At 37.6% G+C, this 27,167-nt stretch overlaps 1 protein-coding gene across 4 annotated transcripts in view; it reads left to right on the forward strand.

The window, feature by feature from the left end:
• SRBD1 (S1 RNA binding domain 1) overlaps positions 1-27,167 on the forward strand; it is a 131,343-nt gene that overhangs the window by 58,672 nt on the left and 45,504 nt on the right. For all 4 annotated transcript variants that reach the window (XM_075749083.1, XM_075749085.1, XM_075749084.1 and 1 more), the window contains 2 exons: positions 4,927-5,018; positions 17,404-17,486. In XM_075749083.1, coding sequence (XP_075605198.1) covers positions 4,927-5,018; positions 17,404-17,486 — 175 coding nt within the window. The remainder of the gene's footprint in view (positions 1-4,926; positions 5,019-17,403; positions 17,487-27,167) is intronic.

The following is a 27,167-nucleotide window of genomic DNA, read 5'->3' on the forward strand; positions in this document are numbered from 1 at the left end:
CTTCTGTGTTTTCAGTAGGGCCCGATAGATTTCTCCTTCATGAAATAGCCCAATCTTCTTTTGAGCCTGTACTTAATTAAGTCTTCCCTGCCCCTGCGCAGTTTGTTTTCAATCACTAAATCTATCAACATAATTAAAGCTTGTAGCATTCCAATCGAGTTTCTAAATGTACCATTCTTTTCTAGCAAATATTTTGTCATTTTATTTAATTTTATTTTTTCTGTCCTGGGTAATTCTTAAGCCAATTATTTTAGTAAGTAACACTAAACAATCCTTTGACCCCTCTGTACTTTTGCCCTTTGTGGGAGCCTCTAGCTTTTGTTGCCATAGGCTTATGAAGAATATATTTATCAGTTAATATGTAAAAAGTTGGGTTAGAGGATTTAACCACAATTACTAAATTTTGATTGGGAAGGGAGATCTTTTTTGGCAGATCATCATTTTAGGAAAATCTGTACCCATTTTGAGGTTGACATACCCTTTGCTTTCTTCCAAGTATTAATATTGGTCTCTTCTTTGCACTGGTATTGTTTCTAAAAATGTTATTTTAAAGGCTTCAAGTTTTAAATCAAGGTTTTGGAGATTGTAGGAACAGTAAGTTTATGTAAAGTTGGATAAAGTTACTTTTTCTCTCTCTGTAGGTTAGTAATCCAGTGTTGCATATGATTGTGGGGAAATGACTTCAATGTAATAAAATAGTCTGAAATGTTGGTAACGTTCATGAAAATGTCAGGAAGCTGCATCCATCTTTAACCCTAGAAGCCTCTAGCCTGACATATCTTTTTTCTTTATACCTCCATTAGATTTTTGCGCATAGTTTTGCAAAGATTTTCAAGGAAAACTTACTACCTAAGAACCTTGTGAGTTTTTAAGAAAGGTGCCATTACACGCATGTACACAAAATTGTAATGTAGTTAAACAATTATTGATAACTACTTTGTTACATGTAATCTTTACTTACTTACAAAATTGCATAATAGTAATAGCTTTGAATTAAAAAAAAAAATAAATTGCAAGTATTCTTAGATGATTTTTTTTTTACCTTTTACAAGAAATTTTTTACCTGAAAAAAGCCTAAGAGATTGAAAATCTGAATGTTTTGAACAGGCCTTCAACTTATCTTTTCATACCAAATATGTAATGCTTATTAAAGCTGAGTAAGAAAATAACTTCCTTTAGCAAATGTTAAATGCTCCTTAAAATATGTAGACTCCAGGCAGCGTGCTCTGTAGCATAAAGCACCACCAGGTGGTGCTAGTGGAATATATTTAATGGGGGTTTCATGGCACTTCGACTCCGTCTTAACTGATGTAAACGAAGACTTACTTCCCAGGCAACAAGCCTGTTTGTACAATTAAAAAGAGTAAATTGAAGTATTGTGTAGGGGCTTTTTAAAAGTTGGATGTAGATGCTGATCTGTAGGGTGGCAAATGTGGGAAGCAGACGGTATGGAGCCGTAATCCCAGGTTCTTCACCTGCTCTTTTGTTAATTCTGAGAGCAGTTCATGAAGCTTGTTCATTCATGTACTATGAGCATATCCTATCATGACCATTTGCTTATTTACCTACTACATTTTGACTTTAAATAGCAAAATAACTTTTTAATCATGGTGTTTTAACTGTTAAGATTTTGGTCAGTGCAAGAATCTTTCCTCTTAAGGAATGCACAGAAATAAGGATCTCATTTTACAAGGGAGTAGGGGAGTCTAGTTTTCTGCTTTAAAGCATTATGTGGCTTAAAGTCAAAGTAGAAACAAATTCTAGTTCTGAACATAGATTTTTAGATACATTTTTTACCAACTCTTATGAGGGGTTTCTTTTGACTCTCTTGAAAATTGTATCTTTTAAAAAAAAAGCGGGGGGACACACACATGTTAGAGAACAGTGTGGACTGCAAAAGTTTGGAGTAAATTTCTGTGGCCTACTGTGTTGAGCAGGTTTGGTTTTGTCTTAATGTACCCTGACATAAAATATGTATATTCTTTGAAAGCATGAAGTAGAGCATTTTACAGCATTAAATTAGCTTAAATTGTCCTATACAGCATCCCCCTTTTAAAGAGAATTATTAGAATTTGGAAAACAAACAGAATGTCTGTGAACCAAAGTGACTGTCTCCTGTCTAGTCAAAAAGCAAAATCCAGAACAACTGCAAACAAAAACCCCCAAACCTATTTTGCTTGTAACTTTATTATTGTCACCAAGCTAAATATTTTAGGATTGTATGTGCCAGTGCCACATTAGTAACCACCTCACTGCAGCTAAAAACAAACTAAATAAAACCACATGACAGCCACTAATATGTCTGTAAAATCTCGGTTGACTATGGTTGACCGAACCAGAGGATGGGTTTTTTGGAGTTTGTGGCCCTACCCATTTACTCTGGGTAGCAAAGTTATTTAACATCTGGATTTTACTGTCTTAGGCGCAATGGTATGGGGTTTTGCGTGAGCGGAAATTCTTCCCCTTCTTTTCCAAGTCTGCTACACCAAATACCTCATAGAATAACCGCATGCATATACAAAACCATCTCAGAGTGGATGTCAAATATCCAGTGTATGCTGCTTCTGAAAGTGATTTTTATGTCTTGTTTTCCTGCTTGAGATAATTTTTTACTTGTCTTCCCCCCCCTCCCCCGGTGTATAAATGTTCTTGTGCTAGAGGAAAGGAAATGTGGCCTCTTCAAATGTTTCTTTCTCCCACCCTGAGTTTAATTTTATGTACTCATTTTAGGAAGGAGGTTTTGTACTACCTACCTTAAAATTTGATACGATTCACTTACTACCATGGAATGATAGTGTTATTGCATTACTCTCACTTCTGAAAATTATCAGTGTAGCATTAATGAGAATCAATAAAATGTCAAATGTGTTAAAATTCCTATCCAGGTCACTTTTTTTTTTCACTGCACAAAATACCGGGAGGGATCAAGCAGTAAGCTGTGTGCCATAACACAGTTTATAGTACAGCACTGTAAAATCTGTGCAAAACACTGATTTTATGTAATTTTTAAAAAAAATCTAAGTGTAATATCAATGTATTAAATTTAGAAATTGCATGAGAGGCAACTTTTTGGATCTGTTTGAATACAAAGATTGAAGAGCGATTAGTGAAAAGCTGTTAGAAGTATGTGCTAACGTGTGTGGTTTTTTGGAAGCAAGATCCAAAAAGGGAGCACTTGCCAGACGTGCCTTTATAGGGTGTGAACAGGTTAAGAAATACATTCTGCTGCATTGTTCTTTAAACTACCCGCTCATCAGAAAAATCAGTTTGATGGGGCTTCTGTCAACGTCTTGGTTTTTCAGCCGTTGGGATTTTGTGGTATGACCACTGTTCTGAACTGGGTTATGCGACTGTTTTCTGAATGTCGTTTATAGTGAAGGAATGCCCATAATACTGAATCTTTTTAAAAGATCATGTAAATAGTTTCATTTTCACTTGCCTCATTCAGCTGGTCGCAGCAGTTTTTTTGCCCTGTTAAACCAGTTGTTTGAATGGATCTGGAGTTATGCTAATACAAAAGAGGACAGGATTTTATTCTCTGTGTTTATTGAAAGATCCAGTCTCTCTGTAATATTGAAATGTTCTTTTGAGTTTTGAGTAGCGATAAAATCTGACTTGTGTGTACAGCACTCTACCAAATTCCAGTTTTGATTAGGAGGAGGGGGCAGAAAATCTGTAAAAACAAGAGTAAGAAATTCTTACCTTTTTATATCTGCATGTTACGCTATTTACTGTTAAGACGCTTGGAACATTGAATAGGAAGTGTTTTATCTCTGAGTTACTCTCTGAGCTTTTTGTAAAGGGAGAGGCTTCTAGATATCCATTTCTTTATTTAAAACTTTGACCTACTAAATGTTCTTAAAAGGAAAAATTATAGTCTAATTTTAAAACAATATAAAGCAAAGTTACGATTTTTACTGAAAGGTCTGGTTCTTAAGGATTGTGGTTTCCCTCCTTATGGCAAAGATAAGGTTATTCTAAGAGTGAAATAGGAAAAGTAAAAATAGTTCTGAAACCGATAGTATTCCTCTCCCGTGCAGTGCATTAAGTACGATGCCTTAATTATCAACCTGAAATTCAAGTTCTGTTGAAGTTATTTGAAGAAATATGCTGTTGATTCAGCGGTGTCAAAATTTCGCAGCTGAAAATAAACTTAACACTGTGAATACTTGATTGCCGTTTTCTCTTGAGTGGAACTAGAGCACTTGAGGGTTTTTTAATTGTGTTGCGATTTGAATTGGTGAGTTTATCATCATCACTGAATGAGTTTGAGGTGCGCAGTAGATACATGAACAATAGTTTAAGTTACTGAAGACATGCGGTCTGTGTTTTTCTTTGGGGATGGCAGCGAGAGCAGAGAGAAGAAGCAGTATTAAATGCCGCTGAGAAGGGAGCTGCAGCTCTGTGGCTCAGGCAGTGTCGAGTTGGGGGTTTTCCTGAGTATTTTAGGGCAGCTAGCTTTAGACAGTGTGCGTGCACACAGGACTTGGGTTTGTGCAATACTTTAATTGATGTTAGACTTTAGAATCTAGGTGTCTTTAATGAAATTGTCAGGTAGCTTTTTGTTTCGTTTATGGAAGCTGGTTTGCCTATTCACTTCTGGTAACACTTGTTTCTTGTGTTCGTTATTTCTGTTGCAAGACTACTACAGGGCCGATGTCGAGCACAGTGTGTATTTATAATAGGGCCGGAATTGAAAAAGGGTGGGTGTTGCAGGTCAAGGAGGGGGGTTTTGGCTTAGATGGAGATCTTTTCCTTTGTCTGTACTGTCTTACTTTTATAAATATTCAGCTGATTGAAAATATTTTTAAAACGAGGCTCTAAAAAAAATAAAATTCCAAATATTCAATTAAGTCACTTGCTAAGTCCTTCAGTTGTGTTGTTCAGTTATGTGGTGTTTTGATTATTTGCCATTTTATTTTTCAGCATTGTCAGTGAAGCAGGAGCATCTATCTACAGCGTCAGTCCAGAAGCGTCCAAGGAAATGCCAGACCTAGACCCTAACCTAAGAAGTGCAGGTAGGAAATGTGTTTCATTTTATCACCATTTCAACATGGAGCTCAGGTCTCAGTTCTCAGACTGTATTGTTTATAATATTAAATATAATAATAGTTAAAAGTATAAAAAGTGAAGGTTTTGGATGTTTTGTTTCTAAACTTTAATTCTTTTATCATTTCACATTTGAAGTCCTAGGTATGTAAATCAGTGACATCATCTTCTACTAAGGCCCGTAATGTAATGGTCCTTGTCCTTCAATAGGCTGGTACAGGAGAATTTATGGGGATTAATATAACCAATGAATTGCATAAACTTTCACGTTGGACATGTCTGTGCCCACAAAAGCTAGATCTTCCGTCTCTTCTCTTGTCCCTTGTACGTACACAAATCTCTCTAACAATTAAACGTTTCAAGGGTGAGGAAAAAAACCATAAGAATAGAACAGGTAATTTAAAGATGTACATTCATTGTGATCACTTTGAAGTCTTCATGTAGCTAAATATAGTCCTCAAGAAATACTATTTAGTTTTTAGTTGTTTAAAAAAAAATATCTATTTCAGCATCAATATTATGGAGTTATGATACAGCCCCAGTTCTTAGAAATGTGCAAGTGTTGCCACTCAAAATTTTCAGTGTTTGGTTGAAGAGTCTTTAAAGATCAAATTCCTAGCAGTTTCATTGGTGTCCAAATTCTACTCGTGGATTTGGTTTATTAGAAGACAGCTGTAAGGGCAGGTCTGAGGTTATTTTTGGATTACTTCATTTGTGTATTTTTACTAGTGTGTCTTTTTGTATTTGTTTATCTCAGGTTTTTTTTTCTTTTCTTGGTTTTCCTGCAATTTGCTGTCATAGTCAATCAAATAGAGCATATTTGAAACTGCAGTAATACTTATGTATAAATCTTTTCCAGTCAAAATTATACTGATTTTAATTTTAGTGTTATGCTAGCAGCTTACTGGCCTGGAAATCCTTAGGATGGTGTAAAAGTAGATCAGCAGAAAACAGTTCTGAAGTTACGTGGTATTTGGGAGCAAAACTTTCTAGAATTCTGCGTGTTGCCCTCTTCTCTGATTTCCACGAAGGTGAAAAAGGGATTTGTGTTAACTCGACGTTTCAAGTGACTGTTTTTACAGGAATATTCTTTAAATGTCTATATCAGCCCTTCCATTTGCAGGACAGGCCTCTAGCTGCTTCTTGCTTGACTCTTTCCTCCCTCCCTGCCTGCCAACAGACTCCGTTGTGATTATTTCTTCCCTGGGCCATAGAGGTTTTGAACGTGTCATGGCGTAGCCAGAGCGAGTATTAGGCATGTGACATTTCTCTATTTGTGACAGATGCCACTAACTTTCTCTTGGCCCAAAGGGGTTTTTTATGTTGCTGATATATTAAATGTGGGTTTAGAGTTGATGTAAATGAAAAGAAAAACACTGAAAAGGAGGAAGTCTAATTATTAACACTATACTTTTCCAGATGTACATAATTTTCTTTTTTTTTTCAAATTTAAGTTTTGAACATTTCGGACATTTTTATTTAGTGTTGTGCATCATATACAGTAAATTAAAATCAAATTTGTAATACATGACCAATTTCAGTATTAATTATCTAGACTTCATAATTTCCCCATTATTACTAGGAATTGCTTCAGGCATAACTTAAGTGCTGTTGCATCTGGTTTGAAAAGCATCAGCAATTTTAATGTGCTGCAGCAGCACAAAATGAATAGAAATTGAAAAAGGGTAGGATAGAAAGTGAAAAATAAGTGCTTAGTTCCATGGATGTTGGCTGTTATGGAACTGACAGCTAGAAGTATATTTATTACAATAGAGTCTTTCTAGAAGTTTTAGACTTTTTCATCTTGACGTTTTTTGGTGTCAATTTGTAATTAGCTGTGCTAAAGCTGTGGACTGTTTTTTTTAAAGCTGAACATAAAAATGTGACATAACATTAGAGGAAACATCAACTGATGTTTGGGGGGTTTTTTGCAAACTTTTTTCTTGACTAGCTTTTACTTTTGTTCTTTTGATTTTCCTTTAATTTGCAGCAAACAGAAAAGTGACATGGTGTCAAAGCTGCCTTGCTTTTTATTTTAATTGTTGTGTTACATCATGTCAGATTCTGTGCTTACATGATAGCATTTAGTACATTAAAGGAAGCTGACAGCTGCATGATGAAGTGTGACATTTATAGTTAAAATAAAAGGTGCAACTGATGTTGAGATATCTGTGATCTTAACGCAGTTTGCCACTTTAACATTTTTCTCAACACAAACTTTAGAGAAGGGTTTGGGGTTTTTTTGAATTACACAAGTAGGCCTATGTTTGTCCATCAGGTACATAAATGTAAAATATTAAATAATGCATATTATATGAGAACTTACTCTGACATCTTGTGATATGATCTGTCATATTTGCAGTTCTGTTTAGCAACTGTTTGTAGTAAGTTTTCACTTCATGATAAAAATATTACCTTAGTAATTTCTCCTTGGCTGAGCGTTGTATATAGGGGGAAAACCAGCAACCTTTAGCATTTCTTGGGGGTGCTAATTAAAGATATTAGTTAAGCCAAGAACACAACTGTTTTGGTTGGGGTTTTTTTTCCCCTTTGAGCTGTCTTTGAAGGTCATGAATGACATGGATTTGTAATAAATGATTGAGAAATATCTCATTGTAAACTAATAGTGTATGTATGCACTATAGTGGAAAGTCTTTATAGTCATCTGTACAGCGCTTTTAGCCAAAATTGCACATGCTTGGGAAAAAAAAAAAAAATGCTCATTTCGTAAACAATTTGCTGGTATCTACAGTGCAGAGAATGGAATAAGGTCTCTCCAACTTTAGAATTGTTCTCCAGAGATGGCTACCTTCTTTCTGGCACTAAGCAATATCAGCTCCTAATATCAATTCTTTACACTGAACCAGGTTCTTTAAAATTTCTATAGCACCAAATCTGAATATTTTACGGAAGTGCAGAAGCTTCTGTACTGCTGCTCCATTTCCTATAAAATCTTCTGGAGTGGGACTCAACTAAGTAGATAATAAAGAACTTGATGAAATCTAGTTACTTGTGTTTGAGTAGAGTGAGAAGGTATATATCCCCTTCTGACAGTCATTGTAGGATTAATGAGCAGAACAGCTATTTCTCAGCCTCACAGAATTGGGAGATAAGAGGCTTATAGGCCAGAGCAATAGAAGGATTTCCTACTTGATAGGCTGAGGAAGTTCAGCTGCAGGAGATTAAGAGGGTTCTGTCTAGAGAACAAGCCACTGGAGTTCAGTAATGGGAGTTTTTGGATGGACTTGCGGTAGGGTTACAGCCTGACAGAGAAGGGAATGCAAGGCTTCCTTGAATTCTTCCCAAAAGCTGTGCCTAAGGACAGGCTGAAGGTTTGGGGTGGGAATTGTTGTAGGGGAGAACGGACACTGTAAAAAGAGTGCTTAGCAAGCCAGGAATGTTGATCACCTTTGTGAAAGTTATTAATATGTGCCCCCTCAAGGCTTTGTGGCTGCCTGCTCTAGGGTTGGTGGAACGGTAATGAGGGAGCTGCGAGGCTGGGTGGGTGACCGCAGTTCTGGGTCTGTCCCGGCATGTGTCCTCTGGCAACCCTTTTAGAGAAGTCAAATGTTTAATTTGGTGGATTTTTCGTAAAGCCATCAAATTCATATTTGCTTGGCTGAGCTATTCTTTTGCTGGCTTTTTTTCCTTATATTTTTCTTCCTGAGCTACCATCAGTGTAACACTTCATATTTAACCTTTGGTTAGCTTTTACTTACGGCATCTTCAAGGAGGAGTTTTTCACTGTAACTTGTCCATAAGATCTTCTGGATTACTGTAGGTCTCTGTGCTTGAGATTTGCTTGTGCCTTTTTTTTAATGGAAGGCTTGGATGCAAATTTCCCTTTCAAGTAGTTTTAAGTGAACTGTTCCTTTGCCTTGCAAGTTTACCAGTAATTCTGGGTTCCTCTGTCAAGACCATATAGTTGTGTCACCCAGTTAGGAAAGCGACAAACGTAGATAAAATATTCCCTAAAGTTACCTTTTTTTGCAAAGATTTGGAATACTAACAGGGCAAGCGTGTGTGTTGTGCTGCGTGCACAGGTATGACCCAGTACAGAAACTGTGTTGCTTCTAAAGGATGATTTCTGAGGATAAAGAAGAATCTCAGAGAGCAAAAGGTCACACAGCACAGCTTGCCTTAGCATTGTCAAATCCCATCTGCTTGTCTCCTCTCCACAGGGCAGAATACATTGGATTATTGTACACTCAAAGTTCAGCACACCACTTGCACTTTTCCTTGCAAAAGAAAGCCTTATAGGCTTTGGGGGCTTGTTAGGACTTTGAGACTGTCATGCTACAGGGTTTTATTCCCTGGGGTGGTGTTAAAGATAGAGACATACGGTTCAGAGCTGTCATGCTGGCCAGCAAGTAGAAGGTAGAGATTGGAAAAAATGTAATTTCTTTTGACTTTATCTTAAGGAAAGTAAAACAATTTGATGATTAGATGTGTGGGACATAGTGCCTTGATGTCTACTTGAGCTAATTTCTTCATCTTCTTAAAAGAGCACTACTCCCCCTTGGCTACTCAGGAGAGAAGGTCATTTTTCAAAAACTTTATTGGACAGAAGTCTTACGGTTAAACCATTCGCACTGCTTTCTAAGTGGAAGCTTCCTTCTACAGGAATCCTCGTAGAGGATTGGTGCAAGTTCCACAAGGTTTCAGAAAGAGTTAGAAGAAAGGAAAGTAAGCGCTGAATTCTTATGCATTAAAACATTTTGCCAGCCTGTTTAGTTGGGTTATGCACAATTACAGCAGTACAAAATGAAATTGTATTCCATCTTTCATCTGCTGCAGTCTGTAGCACTTAAGAATTAGTGGCATGTGAGAGATGGTATGTAATCGTTAACATCCTGCTCATCAGCACTGTGTTTCCTTTGAAGCTGTAGAGTTTAGTAGTAGGCTGGGGTAGAGGAGCTTGAGCTTCTGTAATCTGCAAGATCAAGACCCACTTAGATTCCCCATGGCTTCTGCCTTGTTACAGAATTAAAACAGGAGATTATTTTGAGCCAGGTGAAAACTCTTCTGTCTGGCTGGTTTGGATCAGTATCTTCACTATGCCAAGACTGCTGTGTGTGTGTAGCTTTTAACTGAGCATCATTCTCTGTGCACGTTAATGTTTGCAACCAATGTGTAATCTTTGTGTGCTTTGTGGAAAGATGTGATGTTCACCTTGTCTTCCTCTCATTTACTTATTTCTTATATCCCAGATGGATCTGAGTTCAGTAGATGGACTTGGCCTTTTATTTACAGAGCATCATTTTCTGCGCTTCTGAACAAACTGAAAATATCCCACCAGTTCTGTATCAAAGTGATCTCCAGAAGCAGAGCGCTAGTCCAGGCTCTGGTAAAGCCAGTTTCCCTTAGCATAAGAGTTATGAAAGTGATTTACTTCCCTCCCTCTGGATGTAACTCTGTGCATGTGTGTGTCTGTATTTTCCTTAGAAGGCTTCGTTGCTTCTTTGAAGAGTGGAGCCAGAGGAACAATAGAGTACAAGGATGCTCTTCAATTGAAGGAGTTTTGGGTTGCTTTTAATATAGCAGTGTGATGCGTTACTCACCAAAGCCGCTTTTCCCACTATAGGTGTAGGAAAGGATATTCTGGTCACTTCTGAAAAGTTAATTTTTGTTGTTGATATAAATGAATAACTCTTGTAAGTACAGAACTTTAAGTAATGTTTTACTTTTAGTAGTAACAGTAATGAATGGCATGGTGATGCAGTTAAAATTAGTACCAGCAGTCTGAATGTGAAAAGCATACTGATGCTGTCTACCTTTTAAGCTGAGCAGATGGGGAAAGATTTTTCTGAATTTATACCATCCTGTAAGACTAACTCATTTCTGTGACAGAAAAATCACATCAGGCTTCAATTAAATGATTATATGCCTCCCATCTCACCTCAGATTAAAAAAGTGCTACTATCCTGTGATACAGAAATAACTAATACTTGAGCAAAGTGTTTTTGAGAGTGTGTTTCTAAGAAAAAATATTGACTTTAAAAAGCTGCATTGTAATATTCACTTGTCAAGGTTTTCTCTTTAAATGTATTTCTTACTTCCTTTTTGTATTCAGGTCATCTCTTTTAAAGATTTTTGTAGTAAATAGAACGTTGTCATTCATTATTTCATTAATCTTAGGCAAATAACAGATTATCAGTTTTATGGAGTTAAAAGTAAACTAAAATGTAACCTTTTTAAAACAAAAACCTGCTCGCTTGCCACAGAAGAATTTTGGATGAAATGCAGCTGTTGAGCAGTTGCTTAAAATAAATTGCATACTTTAAACCCACCAAGAAGATATATGAGTATTCAAAACTGTGTCACAAATCCTGACCTACTGAGAAAGAATGCTTAATGAAAAGACTACTGTACGTTTCACTGTATCCTTTGCAAGGAGGGTGAAATTCAGGTCAACAGGATAGAAAGCTTCCAGGACTCAGGAAACCTGAACAATCGATCACTGAGTAAACATTATTGCAGATACTTAGGGAGAGTAATTGATCTTGAACACAATAATAGGCTTTATAAAAGGATTTAAATAAGTTGTAATGTTTCCATATCAACCCTGGTATGATATATTGACAGTAATTACATATGCATTTGTGAGTTAGTCTCTGATTACCTTAATACATTAATTTTTTTTATTTCATTGGCATTGAAGTTTCAACCCAGACTTTTAAGGTGCAAAGGTTAATTCAAAATAGGAGAGGGGGGATGAGTTACTTGGATGTTATAGTAACATGTCTCAGCAAGAATGAAGTACTGAGGTTTTATAATAAAAATACAGAGTGTTCCCATTTATGAAAAAATTGAGGTTGAACTAATCATAGCGTAATAGCTTGTGGTTGCCATATATTTGTTTGTAAAACATTTGTAAAACTAGCTGCTGCCTTCACATCTGGAAGCTTCACATTGTTTCAGAACACAAACAAATGCTCCCACTCGTAAGAGATAGCCGAACTGTCACAGTTATTGATTGGGACATGTTTTTATCCATACATGAAGACATATGTGTTTAAAGGAAGAAATGCCATCATCTTGGACTTCCGGCCAAAATTGGTTTTTTGCTTGCACAGTGGCAAGCAATGCTTGAATGCCACTTTAACTGAAAGAAATTTAATTTTTTTTTTTCTTCTTCCACCCATAATCATTGCTGGCAGTGTCTCACGCTGCATTTGGCAGAACTTTGTATGTTTGCTTTCACTCTTTCTGTATCTACAGCCATTAAGCTTTTTGCTTCATGGTGCGACTCTCGCATAGAGCAATGCAAAAGGAGAATGTTTTAGTAGGTGATCATCTGAACACAGAAGTTGGCAGGCTGCCCCCAAACCAGGCATGATACTTGAAACTATTTATAATAAATTTTGTTATGTAGTTGACAAGATTTCTAGCTGCTCTTGCACCCTAAATAGTGTGCACGTCTGATTTGGGCCATGATGATTGCTTTAGATCTGTTCCATTACTGAGGGGAGGCAGGTAGCCTTAGCCTAATTAAGAAGTTAGTACTAATTCTGGGGTTTTTTTAGGGCTGGCAGCTGACATGGCCCTTCTACAGATACCGCCTAGAGCAATAGTTGGAAGCCTGCTATATTGGTTTTTTTGCCTCTCGCTGTTGAGAGTGGGCACTTTTTTCAGTCTTTAGTCTGAAAAGATGTAGCCTGAAAACGATCATCAGTATTCCAGAGTGGAAACTCTCTTTTTTTAATCCCTGTGAAAAATTACATCACTTGCTGTGGAAAGTACTAGTAAAAACTAAGTTATGTGATGTGTATGTGTAAGGAAAATAGTCTTAATTTTAAATTTTTCAGTTTGGAATTAAGAGAGATTTGATCCTCTTAAGAAAGGAGGAGCCAGATAATTAAGTATGGTTGCAAGTTCATGAGGGCACATCTGCTCGTTAGCCATTAGGAAACAAAACATTTTAATATAATTCCTTATTTTCTATGAAGATCAGAGACTGAGACTGACACGAGTTGTGCAAGCAACTCTTACAGAGGCTTTTCACTCACCACAGTGTTGTTACACTTCATCACTGACAGGCAAAATTATTTATCTGGTGAGTTCATCTTGTCAAGTAACCAAAGTATGGAGTGAATTGAGCCCACCGAACAGCTAAATTGCCTTTCCTCCAAAATGTCAGAAATGACCTAATGATGAGACAGGTTTTCAGTAAATAAGCTTTCTGTAACCTCCTTTAATTCTCATTCTATTTGGAGAAGTTCATCTACATTAAAGTCAGAGGACCACCTGGGCCATCCCGTCCCTGCAAGCTTTAAAATTTTACATGGATTTACTGCATGGCAGCACAATATGTTACTGTCATTCCAAGTATTGCAATAATGTTTTGTTCTTAATTGACAACTTGAAGCTTTGCATCTATCAGGTATAGAATTCTTGTGGTGACTTTCTAATAGAGGGCCGTGTCATCCTGATCTTAATACCTTGTTTAATAGTGAATAGAGGGGATTTTTTCTACATTTTAGTTAGACTAGCATATCTTAAGAGTGGCATCTCAAACATTTCATGTTTGGCCCTACTGATTACTTTTGAGAAATCTGGTTTTCTGGCTTTGTCCTGCATGCCATCATATAATTTATTTTGTATTTGCTTGAGCAAAAGTGAAGCATACCTTAATGAATGTAGAAGTGAGAATGCATTACCTGTTTCATTGTCAGTCTTCTAATAATGTTTGGTTTCTAGCCATTCCTAAAATGTACTTTAAGCAGATAAACAGTTTTTGGCAATACCTGTATTAGTGTAAAATAGTTTTGTATAGAAAAAACCTTTGGAAATGTATTGGTTTAATTTTTAAGGGGGATATGTAAGGCCATCAGGTTTTACTGTCTCTGGTCCATGGTAGCAGATCTTGCACTTCTGCAGAGTGCTCATGATTTCAGTAAGGCTCTGCTTGTATTGTAAGAGTCCAGCCACGTGGATCAAATCGCCAGAGCGGAGCCTTACTGCCCCTTAAGAAGATCTGTTTCTTGCGGGATGCTAGTACTGTAACAAAGAAAAAGTGGTTTTGCCTGTAGAAAAGACAGTAGATGTTAATCTTGACTGAATTTGTGCCTACTAAGACTGTGGACAACTCTTGCCTTTTCGCTATTGTGCTGTCTTTTATTTTGAATTTGAAAAGTTCTGGAGTAAAATTGTGGCTTTAGTGGGAGTTCCACGGGTCAGCTGGTATCGGCCATAGGAGCTGCATCCCTCAAATCATATAACTGACTGACTGTTCATTGATCTTCGCGCTTCGATGTTGTAACTATTAGGCCTGATCCAGGAAAGCACTTACATGTCTATGTAACTGTATGCACGTGAATAGTTTTGCTGGTTCCGATGGGAATACAGACATGCATCTGTGCTGAAGTGCTTTGCTGGATCAGGTCCTACGCCTCTGCTGGAAGCTTCCTAGGGATATGACGGCATTGTCAACCTAGCTATTATGACAAGAAGAGTCTAAATTTTACTTTTTAATTGAAGGTTCCCGAGAGAAGGTTATGCTTGGAAAATTCCTGTATCAACCTATCCATGTAGTTGTCTATTTTTAAAAGATATAATGAAAGGAGATGTGGACAGTGAGAAATATTTGCTCTCAGCTTTTCTAAAAATGTAACTTTTGAAATATGTTTTGCCATTTAGTGTAATGAAAAGAAAATTCTGTGAAACATTGTATAGCTTTTGAAGAAATTGAGTTTAACAAAGTTTGCTGAAAGACAAGTATAGTACCTTTACAGAGACGTAACAGTGTTCAGAAGAAATACATATTTTTAAACGTTTCCTGGTTTGTGTCAATATGACTTTCATTATTTTGTTCCACTTTTGTTTGTGAGGTGACTAGTGACAGGTACTGCTAATATTTCGAAGTAATTAATATGAATTACTGTCATAGGAAAGCATTTCTGCAGTAAGCTATACTTGTGTAAGCAATAACCAGTGTACTTACACCGGTCAACCTTTTGTGATTTTATTAATTTTTTTTTTTTTTACAAGAAGGCATATGTGATTGCCTTTGAATTCGGAAGTTCTCTATCAGAGAAGCAGGCATATCAGATGTCACCAGCACAGTGCCTTCTGAGCCTAGCTAGCAACCTGCCATTGTCAGCATATGTTAAAATGGATAATAAAGGATATGAAAAGTTTTGCATAACTGAGCAGTGAACTTCATGTTAACCATGCATTTATCAGTGCAGATCTTTGAAAGTGAAATCTCTAATGCTGCATTTAATTGATAAACTTTGCAGTTGTGGTTTGAGTAGCCCGCATAGCCAATAAATGTTAGGTCTGTCTACTGTTTTGGCTTCAAGTATCAATGTTTAGTCGAGTCCTTTTCTGAAATGCTGTGAAGTCTTCAACACCCTGCAGCAGTAGTACTTGTTAAATTAGGGCTGCAAAGATGGAGCGCCTTTCATACAAGGAGAAACAAAGAGAACTGGGAGTCTTCAGTCTGGAGAAGAGGAGGCTCAGGGGGATCTTATGAATGTGTATAAATGCCTGATGGGAGGGAATGAAGGAGAGGGAGGCTGACTCTTCTCAGTAGTGCCCGCTGTCGGAACAAGAGGCAATGGGCAGAGGTTGAAACATGGGATATGCCATCAGATCACAGGAAAACACTTATTTACTGCCAGGGTTTTCAAACCCTGGAATGGATTGCCCAGACAGGTCATGGAGTCTCCATCCATGGAGGTATTCATAGGGCGTGATCCTGGGCAACCTGCTGGCCCTGCTTCAGCAGGGCTGTCAGACAGGATAATGTCTGTCCTCAAGATGCTTGTCCAACCTAAACAATTCTGTGATTCTGTGAAGGTGCTTATATATTTATATAAATGTCATATGTACGTGATAATCATGTTCATGATTTTCTACTATGTGTGTGTGTGCGTATGAAATCATCTATTAACCACTGGAGATACTTGCAATTTTTCTATTTGAAATTATGTATTGTTGACCAAATCACCGTGCATACACGTTTACTCTAGACTCGTGTCTGTTCTTCCTCTAACCCTCTCTTGATTTCCTTAAAAATTAATGTAAATATAAAATAAATTTTAGGAAATGTTTCTTGAAATTACTAATGCCAGCTGTGGGGGTGATTCTGGAGATAGCTTATGAAGGATCACCACTTTTTTCTGTCCCACCCCGTTTCTCTCAATTTGCACATATGCATATGGTAGGAAAAGCAGCCTTAGCAACAAGGCCTGGCCTTGGGTTTTTGTTGTTTTGTGTTTTTTTTATTTTGGTTGGGTTTAGGGGGGTTTTGTTATTGTTTTTTGTGGGGGTTGTTTGTTTTGGTGGGTTTTGTTTCAGTTTTGTGGGGTTTTGTTTTGGAAAGACTTTTGCAATACCCCCAGACAATCCTGTTCTTCACCAGTGTTTGCTTCACTAGGTAGAACGAATGTTCTAAGAGCTGCTAAAGCAGCTAACCTGTTTTGTCTTTACTGAGGAGAAAAACGTTTTTAAATGTAATACTGGTAGAGTAGAACTCTTCTAATTCAGTAGGCATGGGAGGGAGTGCAGCTGCAAATACTGAATGCAACCCAGTATCTGCAGAATTAGACCAAGGTTGAGAATTAACATTTGCAAATAAGTATTTTTTTTTCTGAGATTTCAGTAAGTAAAGGATTTATCAATAAATAAAGGCTTCAAAAATGCAGTCTTGAGTCAACATTTGCATTTAGAAGACCAAAGTTTCTTCCCATGTGCTTTTAATGGCACCAGAAATATTGGAAATTGCTTCCCCGCCCCCCCCCCCCCCCCAAACATGGTTATAACGATGACAGATTGCAAACTGATGTGTTTTGGTATGCAGTTTATATTTGTAAAGTCCAAGAACCATTTTCAAAGTGAACATTGAATTTTATGGTTGAATTATATAAGTATATAATATATAAGTATATAATATATACCTTAGGAAATTCTATACTAGATAAATAAGTCTGTGAACAGTTACTCCATTCTGTTTTAAATGTTTATTTGTTTCTATATATCTGTGATTTAAGGTTAAAGGATATTTCAGAGTTTAATTTTAAATGTTACATGTGCATTTAATATGGATGCAAGGGAAAAATTTAGTGTTCTGTTTATTAACTCTGTGGCCTGAAAAAACTTTCTAATGTCATGCTTACAGTTTGAAATCTCCTTAGGTCTTTGCTTGAATTATTCAATTAAAAAGTTTGATTAAGGTACAATTTGTGTCCTGTTTCTAACAGTAAAAAAGGATTCTGCTGTATTACTGATTATTTCCAGGTAAAAAGAAGATATTAAATATGTAGAAGAGTTTTAAAAAACAGTAAAAGCAATTACATGATTCTGATTTTTCAGATAAAACCCATAGTTGTTTCTAATTCTGTTTTCCAGTTTCCATAGCTAGACGTGTCCAAGACCCATTAGCTGAGCTAGTGAAAATTGAGCCCAAACACATAGGAGTTGGAATGTATCAGGTAAGATAATACGTATCATTTAATCTAAGTAATCTGTCATGATATACAGCAATGCCAAAATGCTGCTTTATAATAGTCAACTAGTTACGTCTCCTTTAAAAGACATTTGTAGAGTTGATAGAATGGTAGTAAATACTTAGAAGTCATAGACTGCCTCTTTTTTTTTAATCTCTACTTTTAACGATTGTGATTGAGATTCTGAAATGGCTGTAGCCAGATGTATAGTCTATTAAAAACATCAAATCAGACAGGTAACCTGAGCTGTAAAGCTTTCTCTTTTTTTGTATTGTTACAGCAATGGGGTTTTAGCTCTTTGTGTAAAATACAATGAGATATTGATCCTCCATTTGGAAGCCATTAATTTGTACTATTAGGTGCATTCCTTCTTAGAAGTTTGTAATAAAAGCATTTGTTTTGAAGTTTTTCATTTACTAAAGCTGAATGGGAAAATGTTTGACAATTCTTATTTTTATGCATTTCTGTAGGTTATTTCTGAGAAGTAACTTTTACCTTCAAGGTGTCTTTACAAAGTGAATGGTACTGAGAAGTGGTACATAAGTTATTGTCATTTTATAGCATATTGGCATTGATTCAGGAAGGCATTTATGCATATGCTAAAGTTCCAAATAGAGAAGTCAAAAAAAAAAAAAATCGAGAAAAGCACATGCTGAATTTTCTATTTTTGAAACTATAGAATGTGAAAAATGTAAATTTGAAAGGCTGGCACAGAATTCAGTACAGAAAGCACAGATCTGTCTGGACCTGTGCTTTCAGGTTAGCGCATGAGAGTTCACGGGATAGAATGCGATTAGCAGCCTAGAATCCTTTACTGCCACTGCTAAAGGTGGCGTGACAAAGAAAGGTGCTATGAAAAATTTCAAAGTGCATATTCTGTTTTGTTTTTAAAGAACTGAGGTCAACATTTTAGCATGCAGTGCTGCTTTTGCAAGCCCTGCTTGTATTGCCACAGACTATGAAATGTATTCATATTGCTTGCTAATTGCAAAAATTATCAGTAAAACTAACTTGTATAGTTAATCTTTCAGCATGAGCTATACCATAGTTTTTGAGGAAAATTAGATTGAAGGGCTGAAATACTGTAGATTTCTTTAACATATGTATCCAGGTTTCAGTAAAAAATGCACCTTAATGATGGCAGTTATAAATCAGGGGTGGTCATCAGGAAAAAAGAGGAGCTGCAATCTGAAGCATAGTTGGTTTCCTTACTTGTGGAGGCCCACTGCTTTTACTTAGAACAGTAACAGCAATAACAATAATGAAAAATGGTACAGATCTTTGTTGGTCCTTGCTCTAAAGAAAGTATTTAACAACAACAAAAAAAATCTTGAAACATTGTGTCACACTTCGAGAAGTTGTTGGTTGGGGTTTTTTAAACAAAATTTTTTAAAAAATCAATTCCAAAATGGGATGTATATTTGAAGTATACTGTGAATTCATAAGTATGAGGAGCTTGCATTGCTGTGGCTAAAAGGTATTGATTTAGATGCACACTATCTACTACAGCCCACGTGCACATTGTACAAGCATACATCTAAAGCAAAAAGGCACGGAGTTGGTGGTGCTTGTATGGTTTTGGGAGCATGATATTATTAGGCGAATGTTGCAGTGAACGTATTGTAGCAGTTCACTATTCCTTAGTGACTGAAGCTGGCATCATTTACTTTGCACTGAAACAGAGCAGGGTAAGTACCATGTTCCTGGCCATTTCAGAGGAGCTTCTAGGTCCACTACAGGTGTTTTACAAGTAAATGCCCAACTGCATTATTTGCTCATGTCCAGATTGGTTGTATGAAAAGTTTCAGAGAAATAATTCCTACAAGCCTGGTAGAGGTCAACCTCAAGAATTGTTCATTCCCAGCTGTCTGTACTTTTAAGTCTCATCATGGCTTGAATAAATCCTCTGAGATAGTTACACCTCCTGTCAGAATTCTTAAGTATCACCACAGAAGCTATAAGATGCTCCTTGAAAAATATAGACATTTCTGAGGTACTAGAGCTTTATGTGACACTACTGAAAGCAAATTTGCATTCTTGAAAGCAAAGTCAGAGCTCTCCAGTGGCAGGGAGGGGAAGGGGACAGAAGAGGAATGAAGCTGTTATGACTGGTCTTCCTTCAGAGAGAACAGTCACTTGCTGGCATCTCGAGGGCAGGCATGGAAAAAGCTGTTGCGTTGTACAGGGAGTCCCAGAGTAATAGCTGATATAATCCCTCAGACAAAGAATATATTGGGCATAGAATTTTATATTATCCAAGACAATTTGAAAGGTTTTATTACATTTTCCTTTATAATCTAATTGCTGGCTGTAGCATTTTTATTAATTTCTGGGATGAAATATGCAATGCTCAGTCTAGATCAAAAATGTAACAGGCTTTTCACAGAGGTGTTTATTTTCTTAGCACACTGTAACTATAAACCTAGCATTTAAATATGACCTCTCCTTTCTTAAATACCCTGAAATTGATATTTAAGAATCTGACAAATCCAGGTTTTGACATTCTTGTCCTGCAGGACAGCAGTCCTGCGTTCTGCCTCTTTAGGCAGAGGCCGGCTGAGACTCTGTGCTGCTGCCGATGACTGTGGAAGCCGTACAGCACCAGCAGGATGGTGGTTTCGTGGGGGATGGTTGCACGCTGTGTGTTGACCAAAGCAAGAGCTCCCTGATGGGGTGGTCCTGCCTTTTCTGCTACTTCTGCCCAAGTGCCCTGATACTTTTCTGGTGCTGGTAATGGCTACGTGATGTCCTGGCTTGGCATAAGGGAAGGGCAGCAATTCATAGCTTGGGGGAGGAGTGGAGCTGGGGCTGCTGCTTTCACAGCAACCTGAGTTTTGATTGACTTGGGACATGGCCTCTCTACCAGTTTAAGATAGCCAGAGGTCCCAAATTCCTCTGCTTGAAAGGCAGTGGTAGAGACATTAATTTCTCTGTCTTTTCTGGGAGTTTTTTCTCAGAGGTTGAAGGGAGAGACTGGTGAAGTAGAACATGCATGAGGAAGGATGTAGCTTTTGTAATGGGACTGTGGGACGGGAAGGTCGTATGTTCAGCTGAGTGACCCCCTTGGGCAGGAGCAGCAATGACAGTAGTGCTACAGGAAAGTGAAGCGGTTGTGTTAAATCTGCTGCTGACAGTGTATACCCCCATCCCCAAGGGTATGGTGCGAGGGGGCTGCGTCTTCCGTAGTCACCGCTTCCATGGGATTTTGGATCCCTCCCACCTGGCCTCTTGGTACTTAATGTGCATGTTTGTGAGAATATAGGTGTTTCCTATTTTTTTTTGTAGTGCAAGTTTTCCAGGCAAATCTGCTGATTTGGGTAGGGATACTTTGAGTATGGAAACAGGAGTTTCCAGGTAGCAGGAGATCTCTGGAAACTGAGTCCCATCAGTTGGGATTTGTGTTTACTTATTTTAGATGACAAGAAAATTTGAAACGTGTACTTGACCACCTGCTTTTATTCTCATTTCAACTTATGGTTCTGAGTTTGTGCACTACCAAGAAAATCAAGTTTGTCAGAGAAAAATAAACAAGCCCCAGATCTCCTAACAGGTATTTCCTTAAACAAAGAGATTTATTAGGGCCTCTCTCAGACGAAAATTCCAGTTGCCTAAAGGTCCTTGTCTTCCTTCATCTTTATCTCATTAGGAAAATTGTTCTTTCCTCCCAGACAGGAACCTAGCCAAAATTAATTTATCACCTTCAGGCCATATTACTATGATTTCTTCTGTAGCTGAACATGAGGATGATGCCTAGACTCTGTCTGATACAGAATATGTTTGCCTTGCCACCTCCCCATGCCAGTTCAAAGATAAATTCCTATCAGGGAAGAAGCAGTTAGTGGTTCAAGACTTTATTATGCTGCAAACTGAATTTTGGCTGATGAATTACCACTACAGTTGTAATGATCTTGGAAGATGTAGATAGGAGCTGAGAACAAAGCTGCTTCACAAAGATTGCGGTTAGGGAATTGAATTCCAGAGAAAGAAAATGAATAAAAAGTAAAAAAGATGCCTAAAGAAGAAAAAAAAATTCCTTCCTCTCAAACAGAAACCCAGCTTTTCATAGGAGAATAAAACAGTACTAGAATAAACTTTCTGTCCACCAGTCCCTATCAAAGACAGCCTCAAGTAAAGGAGGAATTAAATGAATAAACTTTTAAAAAGTCAAAACTTGAATTCATATTACAAGGCAGAGAAAGAAGAAATAATGCTGAGGGATGGTGCTAAGTTTGGTTGGTCTTTCACTGTTCATTTAATGTGCAAAGTCCTTGGATGCTAAAAAGACAGTAACCTCTAGGGAAAGAGCTAGGTGGAACTCAAACTCACCTGTAGCCTAAGAACAAAATACGTGTTGTGTGTTGAATGATCAGAATTTTTAATGAGTCATGTATGATATTAAAAAGTGTGCATCACGTCTGGTCTTGAAAAAACAACATCTTATTTGATCTTTGTAATTTTTGGAGCACAAAAATCTCACAGAAATGCTAATTTTGATACGTGGTAACATCTTCACTGTTTAACACATTTGGAAAATTAACATCCCAAAAGGATATAAGAGATAATATATGTAGTTTTGTAACCTCTGAAGTAGAAGAATACTTGATTCCGGATGTAGCTGGAACATTTTGTGTCAAATAAAAAAATTTGTAAACAATAATCTTAAGTAGCAATTCTTTCAGGGAAAAAAAATGGTTGTGCTAATTCTTGGTTTATTTTCTATGTAATGCTGGAAAGTCCTGATTAAAGGAGAGTTTCATAAAGCCTAATCAAAATGCCTAATAATTAAATTTGGAAATGCCTTTTCTGTCCCTCTTGTCCTTTTTCCTCCCCATGTTCCCCTCGTTCTTGAAGTCTGTCGGTTTTGCATTTGATTATTACCTTTATTATTTCAGTTGCAATTTGGTGTGCCTTTTAGACTTTGTTTTTTTCCCCTCCAAAAGATGGGTATGTTTTATTAAATGACAGTGCAACTTTAGGGAATGCTTTTAATCAAATACATTTGCTCCTTAATAGGAACAATTGTGTCTTAATTATGGTACTGTGGATATAAACCAGTATAAAATCTACAGCCAGCTAGTTAATAGCAAGGCCGTTCACTGAAGTCATGTCTCAGTTCCTGTTGGAAAGGAGGGAGGCTTTTTTTCCCTTGTCCTAGAAGGCCGTGAAGAACGCTTTCTGCCATCGCAGGCCATCCCCGCATGGGTCTCTGGTTCCCTGCCCCGGTGCCGAAGCACACCCGTGCTGATGAGGGGCAACTGGTGGGCAATGGTGGAAGGATGCTACTGGCCTCTCCTGCATGTCACTGAAACTGCGTGTAGCCCTCTTAGTTTGTTGCATTCTTTAATCAGCACCATCTTCTCTCGAAAGATGTGCGTGGCATCCCCTCTGTTGAGTCTTTCTAAACCTCCAGTGGGTGCCTGCAGTGACAGGATAGGTAGCGGAAAGGTGTGGCATTAACCTCTTCTTTGACAATAGTATTGCTTCAAATTTTATTACTTTTCTGCACACCCACCATGAAAATTATTTATCCAAGGCAAACTGACTGTATGTTAATGCTTAATAGCCACTAATTTTGGAGATATTTGGGAGGTGAAGTATTGCAAAATTTTAGAACTACAGGGATCAAAGGGACCTCGAGGGTATCTCCTAAGTGCAAGAGTAAGATCGAATACAGTTGGGTCAGCCCAATACAACTGCGGGTTAAACAAGCCTGTGCGTTATTTCCATTTGTTGTCTTTCCCGCAAGAAAAGCTGGCTTGTCCCTTGCGCTGCAGGTGGTTGTCAGCCTATTTTTACAAAACCCTAGCAAAGATAGCTTGGGAGCTTTATTTGTTAAGCCATTCTGAGGCTTAACAAACTTTAGATATATTTCTCTACTAGCTAAACCAATATTTTGGGTAAATTAAACATTGTATTGTTTCTGTAACAGGGGAAATTAGTGTTTAAATAGGAAGCTACTAGAAAGCAAGCTGTGAAGTAGTGAGTACAAACAAGAGTTGTCACAATCTGGACATTGGCCATCACAAAGAATTGGTACACCGTTTAAGAAAGGCTTTGTCTTCATTTTTCCTTAAAATATTTAGACATTTTGTAATGGTGAAATATAAGAGACTTGATATCCTTCTTGGTATCTGATTTTGATTATACATCCTTTGCCTAGTATGCTTTTATTTAATAATATGGAGCAAAATACTGGAGCTGGCCGATTTTTTTTTTTCCAATCAGAAATGCACATTTTTCACTGAGTATTTAAGAACTTTATTTCACTTCTTTATTTTTCTTGGTTAATTGACTCATAGCGTATATGAGTAGTTAGGTGTGTTACTTGGACAGCATAGGAGAATCACTCATGTATGATGTGAGAATGTGATGACATACGACGTGCAAGAGTCCCTTTTTCTAAATCTCTGAGGTGTGATTGTCAAAACAGCCTCAAACCTGAGCTTGCTTTAGTAAGCTTATTAAAACAAATTTATGTTGGTTTGAAACTTAGATGTTTGTGATGAAGAAAATAGGATGTCTTATTAGGTGAGCAGGGCTTTATATTGTGTGATTTGCATAGCTCCTGTGGAAATTCCATTTGGCGGGAATGTTGTCTGCTGGTCAGAACTGCAGGTTGCAGGTTTCAACACCCAGTTGAACAGCCTGTCTACAAAATCCTTCAGCATTCCTACTATGTTACTACTCTGAATTTATACATACAGTTAGGCATAGAATGAATTTCCTATGATATAACTGCAGTTTTGTGAGCTTGCTTATAATTTTCTGTACTTTAATTGAAATGGTCATGTAAAGAGAACCCTTGCTTTAAGTGTCAAAGGACACTGCTGACAGTCAGGATATCACAATAATCAGACCACTTATTAATGAATGTGTATCACTTCTTTTTGGCAGTATATGGCAACCAGTTAATTATGGGTGTACCGTAAGTTGAAAAAACTTATAATATGAAATAGACGGGTAAACTGGAGTCTGACTGAAACTGCAGGGTATCAAGAGAGAAACTGGTTATTCTGATATTAAAGAAATCCCTAAACAACAGAGACTAAAGGATATGTTGCCATTATTGTAAACAAAAATTTTTGATAGTATCTGGACAAATTCTGGGCTACTTCTATAATCTCTGAAGGAACTCACTGGGACTTGAAAGACAGGGGCATGTGGGACAGGGTTTCACAGTGGTCTTGGCTCTGCTCCTCAATAAAGGAAACTTAAACCTCTTCTGTGAACCTATAGGCTCCTGCGAAGAGACTGTTGTCACAGTTTTTTGTTTTGTTTTTTTTTTTTTGCAGCATACTGTAAGGAATCACTTGCTTTGAAATTTGTGGAAAAGGGCGAGGAGTACTCAAAGTTTTAAGGTGTACAAAAACTTTTCTGGGAATGGGGTTTGGTGGCTTTACCTATAAAATATTGTTAAAGGCAGGCAAGAAGCCAGTGTCTGGTCAGTAGTGAAAAGGTGCACTTTTTTCTTTTTTTTTTTTTTAAAAAGCAGATAGGTAAACTGATGAATACATTTGTGCTTAATGCAGGATTTCTAACAGCCAGCAACTTAAAGAAATCTTAATTGTTATGTAGTAGTGGTGAAGCATTAGCTCTTTGAGGAAAGCAACCAAAATCATAAGTGTATTTTTGCCCAACACCATTTTCAGGGTAAATGATGTGCTTCTCACTTTGAAAAGTATGTGAACCAAGCCGGCTGACATCTGTGGGAACAAAATCTTTTGCAGACAGCTTTGTCAGGGAGAGGTAATCACCCCATAATGTTTTCTGGATGCTTCCCCACCCCACTGAAGTAGGTGTGCAAAATTTAAGATTCCTTTCCAAGTAAGTTACACCTCTGGCAAGTTTGTGTAATTTAATCTTCAGCAGCAGTTTTGCTGGCTGCTAGGGATGGTTTATATATCCTGTAACTTGGCAGAGTCTCTTCAGTTGTGTCTACCTATTCTCCGGCTGGCAAAGAGAATTCGACTGTCCCGTCAGCAAAGCACAGTAAACTTTTGCTACTCACTTATGGGCTGTTATAACAAAACAAAGGGATGTAGACAGGAGATAACAGTTGTGGTATTAATTATTTTAGCTAGTCCACTGCACGTATTTACTGGCATCTCCCAGGAAAAGGTGCCAGCTCAGCTGAGGTGAGATGCTGCCCCTTTAAGGAATTGAAGGCAAGTGTGTGTGTGTGTGTGTATTTACAAAGAGTGCCAGAGCACAGCGGTATCACTGCATCTGCACATGTCACTCACCAGGCTGCCCACGGACCCCATCTCTTTTCACTGCTGTCACCAAAAATGCGCTGTAGACAGTGTTTGAAATCTTGTCAGAGATATGCCTTTGTAAGCAACCTGAACTGCAGGTAAACTTTAGACATTACTGCTAATAATCCCCCTCTGGCATCGCTGCTTTTAACCAGTAGAGAGTTTGTATCTGCATACGTGGGGTTTTATAGAGCTGCTGAGGTTTCGGAAGAAGTGCGGGTATGCTGAGGTGGGATGATCCAAGGGTGTTGATAGGAACCAGCTGCCGGACAGATTTGCCCTCCCTTGTCAGTTTGTTCCTGATTGCTTAATTATCCAGCTCTCTTGGCAGAAGTTTGTTGGGAAGATTTTTGTTGCCGTATGACAACAGACTTGGTGCAAACTTTCTCGTGTGATTTGTGCTCTCATTGGATTAAAATTATACATGGTATTGTTCACGAAAAATAGATGTAAAGGTTGTTTACTTCCAGACTGCCACAAAGGCAGCAGACAGGAGCTCCAGAGCAGAATTGCCCAGGTATAGGGTACCCTCTGTGCAAGCCTGTTTAATACTTCAGTTTAATTTTTTTTTTGCCTTTCTGTAAATGTACGTGGGCAGAGCTGATTCAAACACAGGCAAAGCTGAGTTAGGATACAGCCGGGCGGATTTAAACTCTTGTGAGACACTGTTCTGATGTGGCAGCCAAGTGGCAAGAGGAGCAAAATGGGAGTCGCGAGGCTGGGATCCTGCCAATCGGCTTGATACGGCTTCTCTCTACATCGGTTTGGAAATGCTTGGTTGACTAAGAGCTGAAAGAGAAAAAAGGATGATAGAGTCTGTCTTTTCAAAAGTATTTTGATTGAACAGCTTCCAAAATGTGTGAGATGCTGTTGGGTTTCCTGTTTACATTTCAAGTGTTTAATAACCTTGAATGGAAATACACAATTTTAGCAATGAAAAATTGTTCAGCTCCTTTCGTCTGTTGCGTTTAAATTTTCATTACTTAAGTTCTTTAAATTTTTTGAAACATTCTTAAAAATACTACAGTAAAAACAGCCAGAGCGCTGCAGATTACTTTTGGCATTACCTCTATCCATGATGTGGTATTTGTGTTCATAGAACTTGCATTTCATGCTCAAACAGTCATGTGAAGTAAGTTGATCTTTAAGACGCTATGTTATGAATTTTAGTCAGTTTTTATTGTAAATATTATAGTGATAAAATTGATTAAAGTATGACTATAGTAAAAGCATCTCTTTTAGAGTCCAAAATCAGGTAAAAGTCGCAGTGAGGATGTGCATCACTTGCTTTGAATGTGTGTGGGGGGTCAATTTAAACATCATGAATGTAAATATTATTTGTTAGTGGAATTCCACAGTCACTGCTCGCTGTGCAGCGGTCATCTGTTGCATCTGTTGTTTTGGTTTCATG

The sequence above is a fragment of the Balearica regulorum genome, chromosome 3, assembly GCF_011004875.1.
Source record: "Balearica regulorum gibbericeps isolate bBalReg1 chromosome 3, bBalReg1.pri, whole genome shotgun sequence".
NCBI lineage: Eukaryota > Metazoa > Chordata > Aves > Gruiformes > Gruidae > Balearica > Balearica regulorum.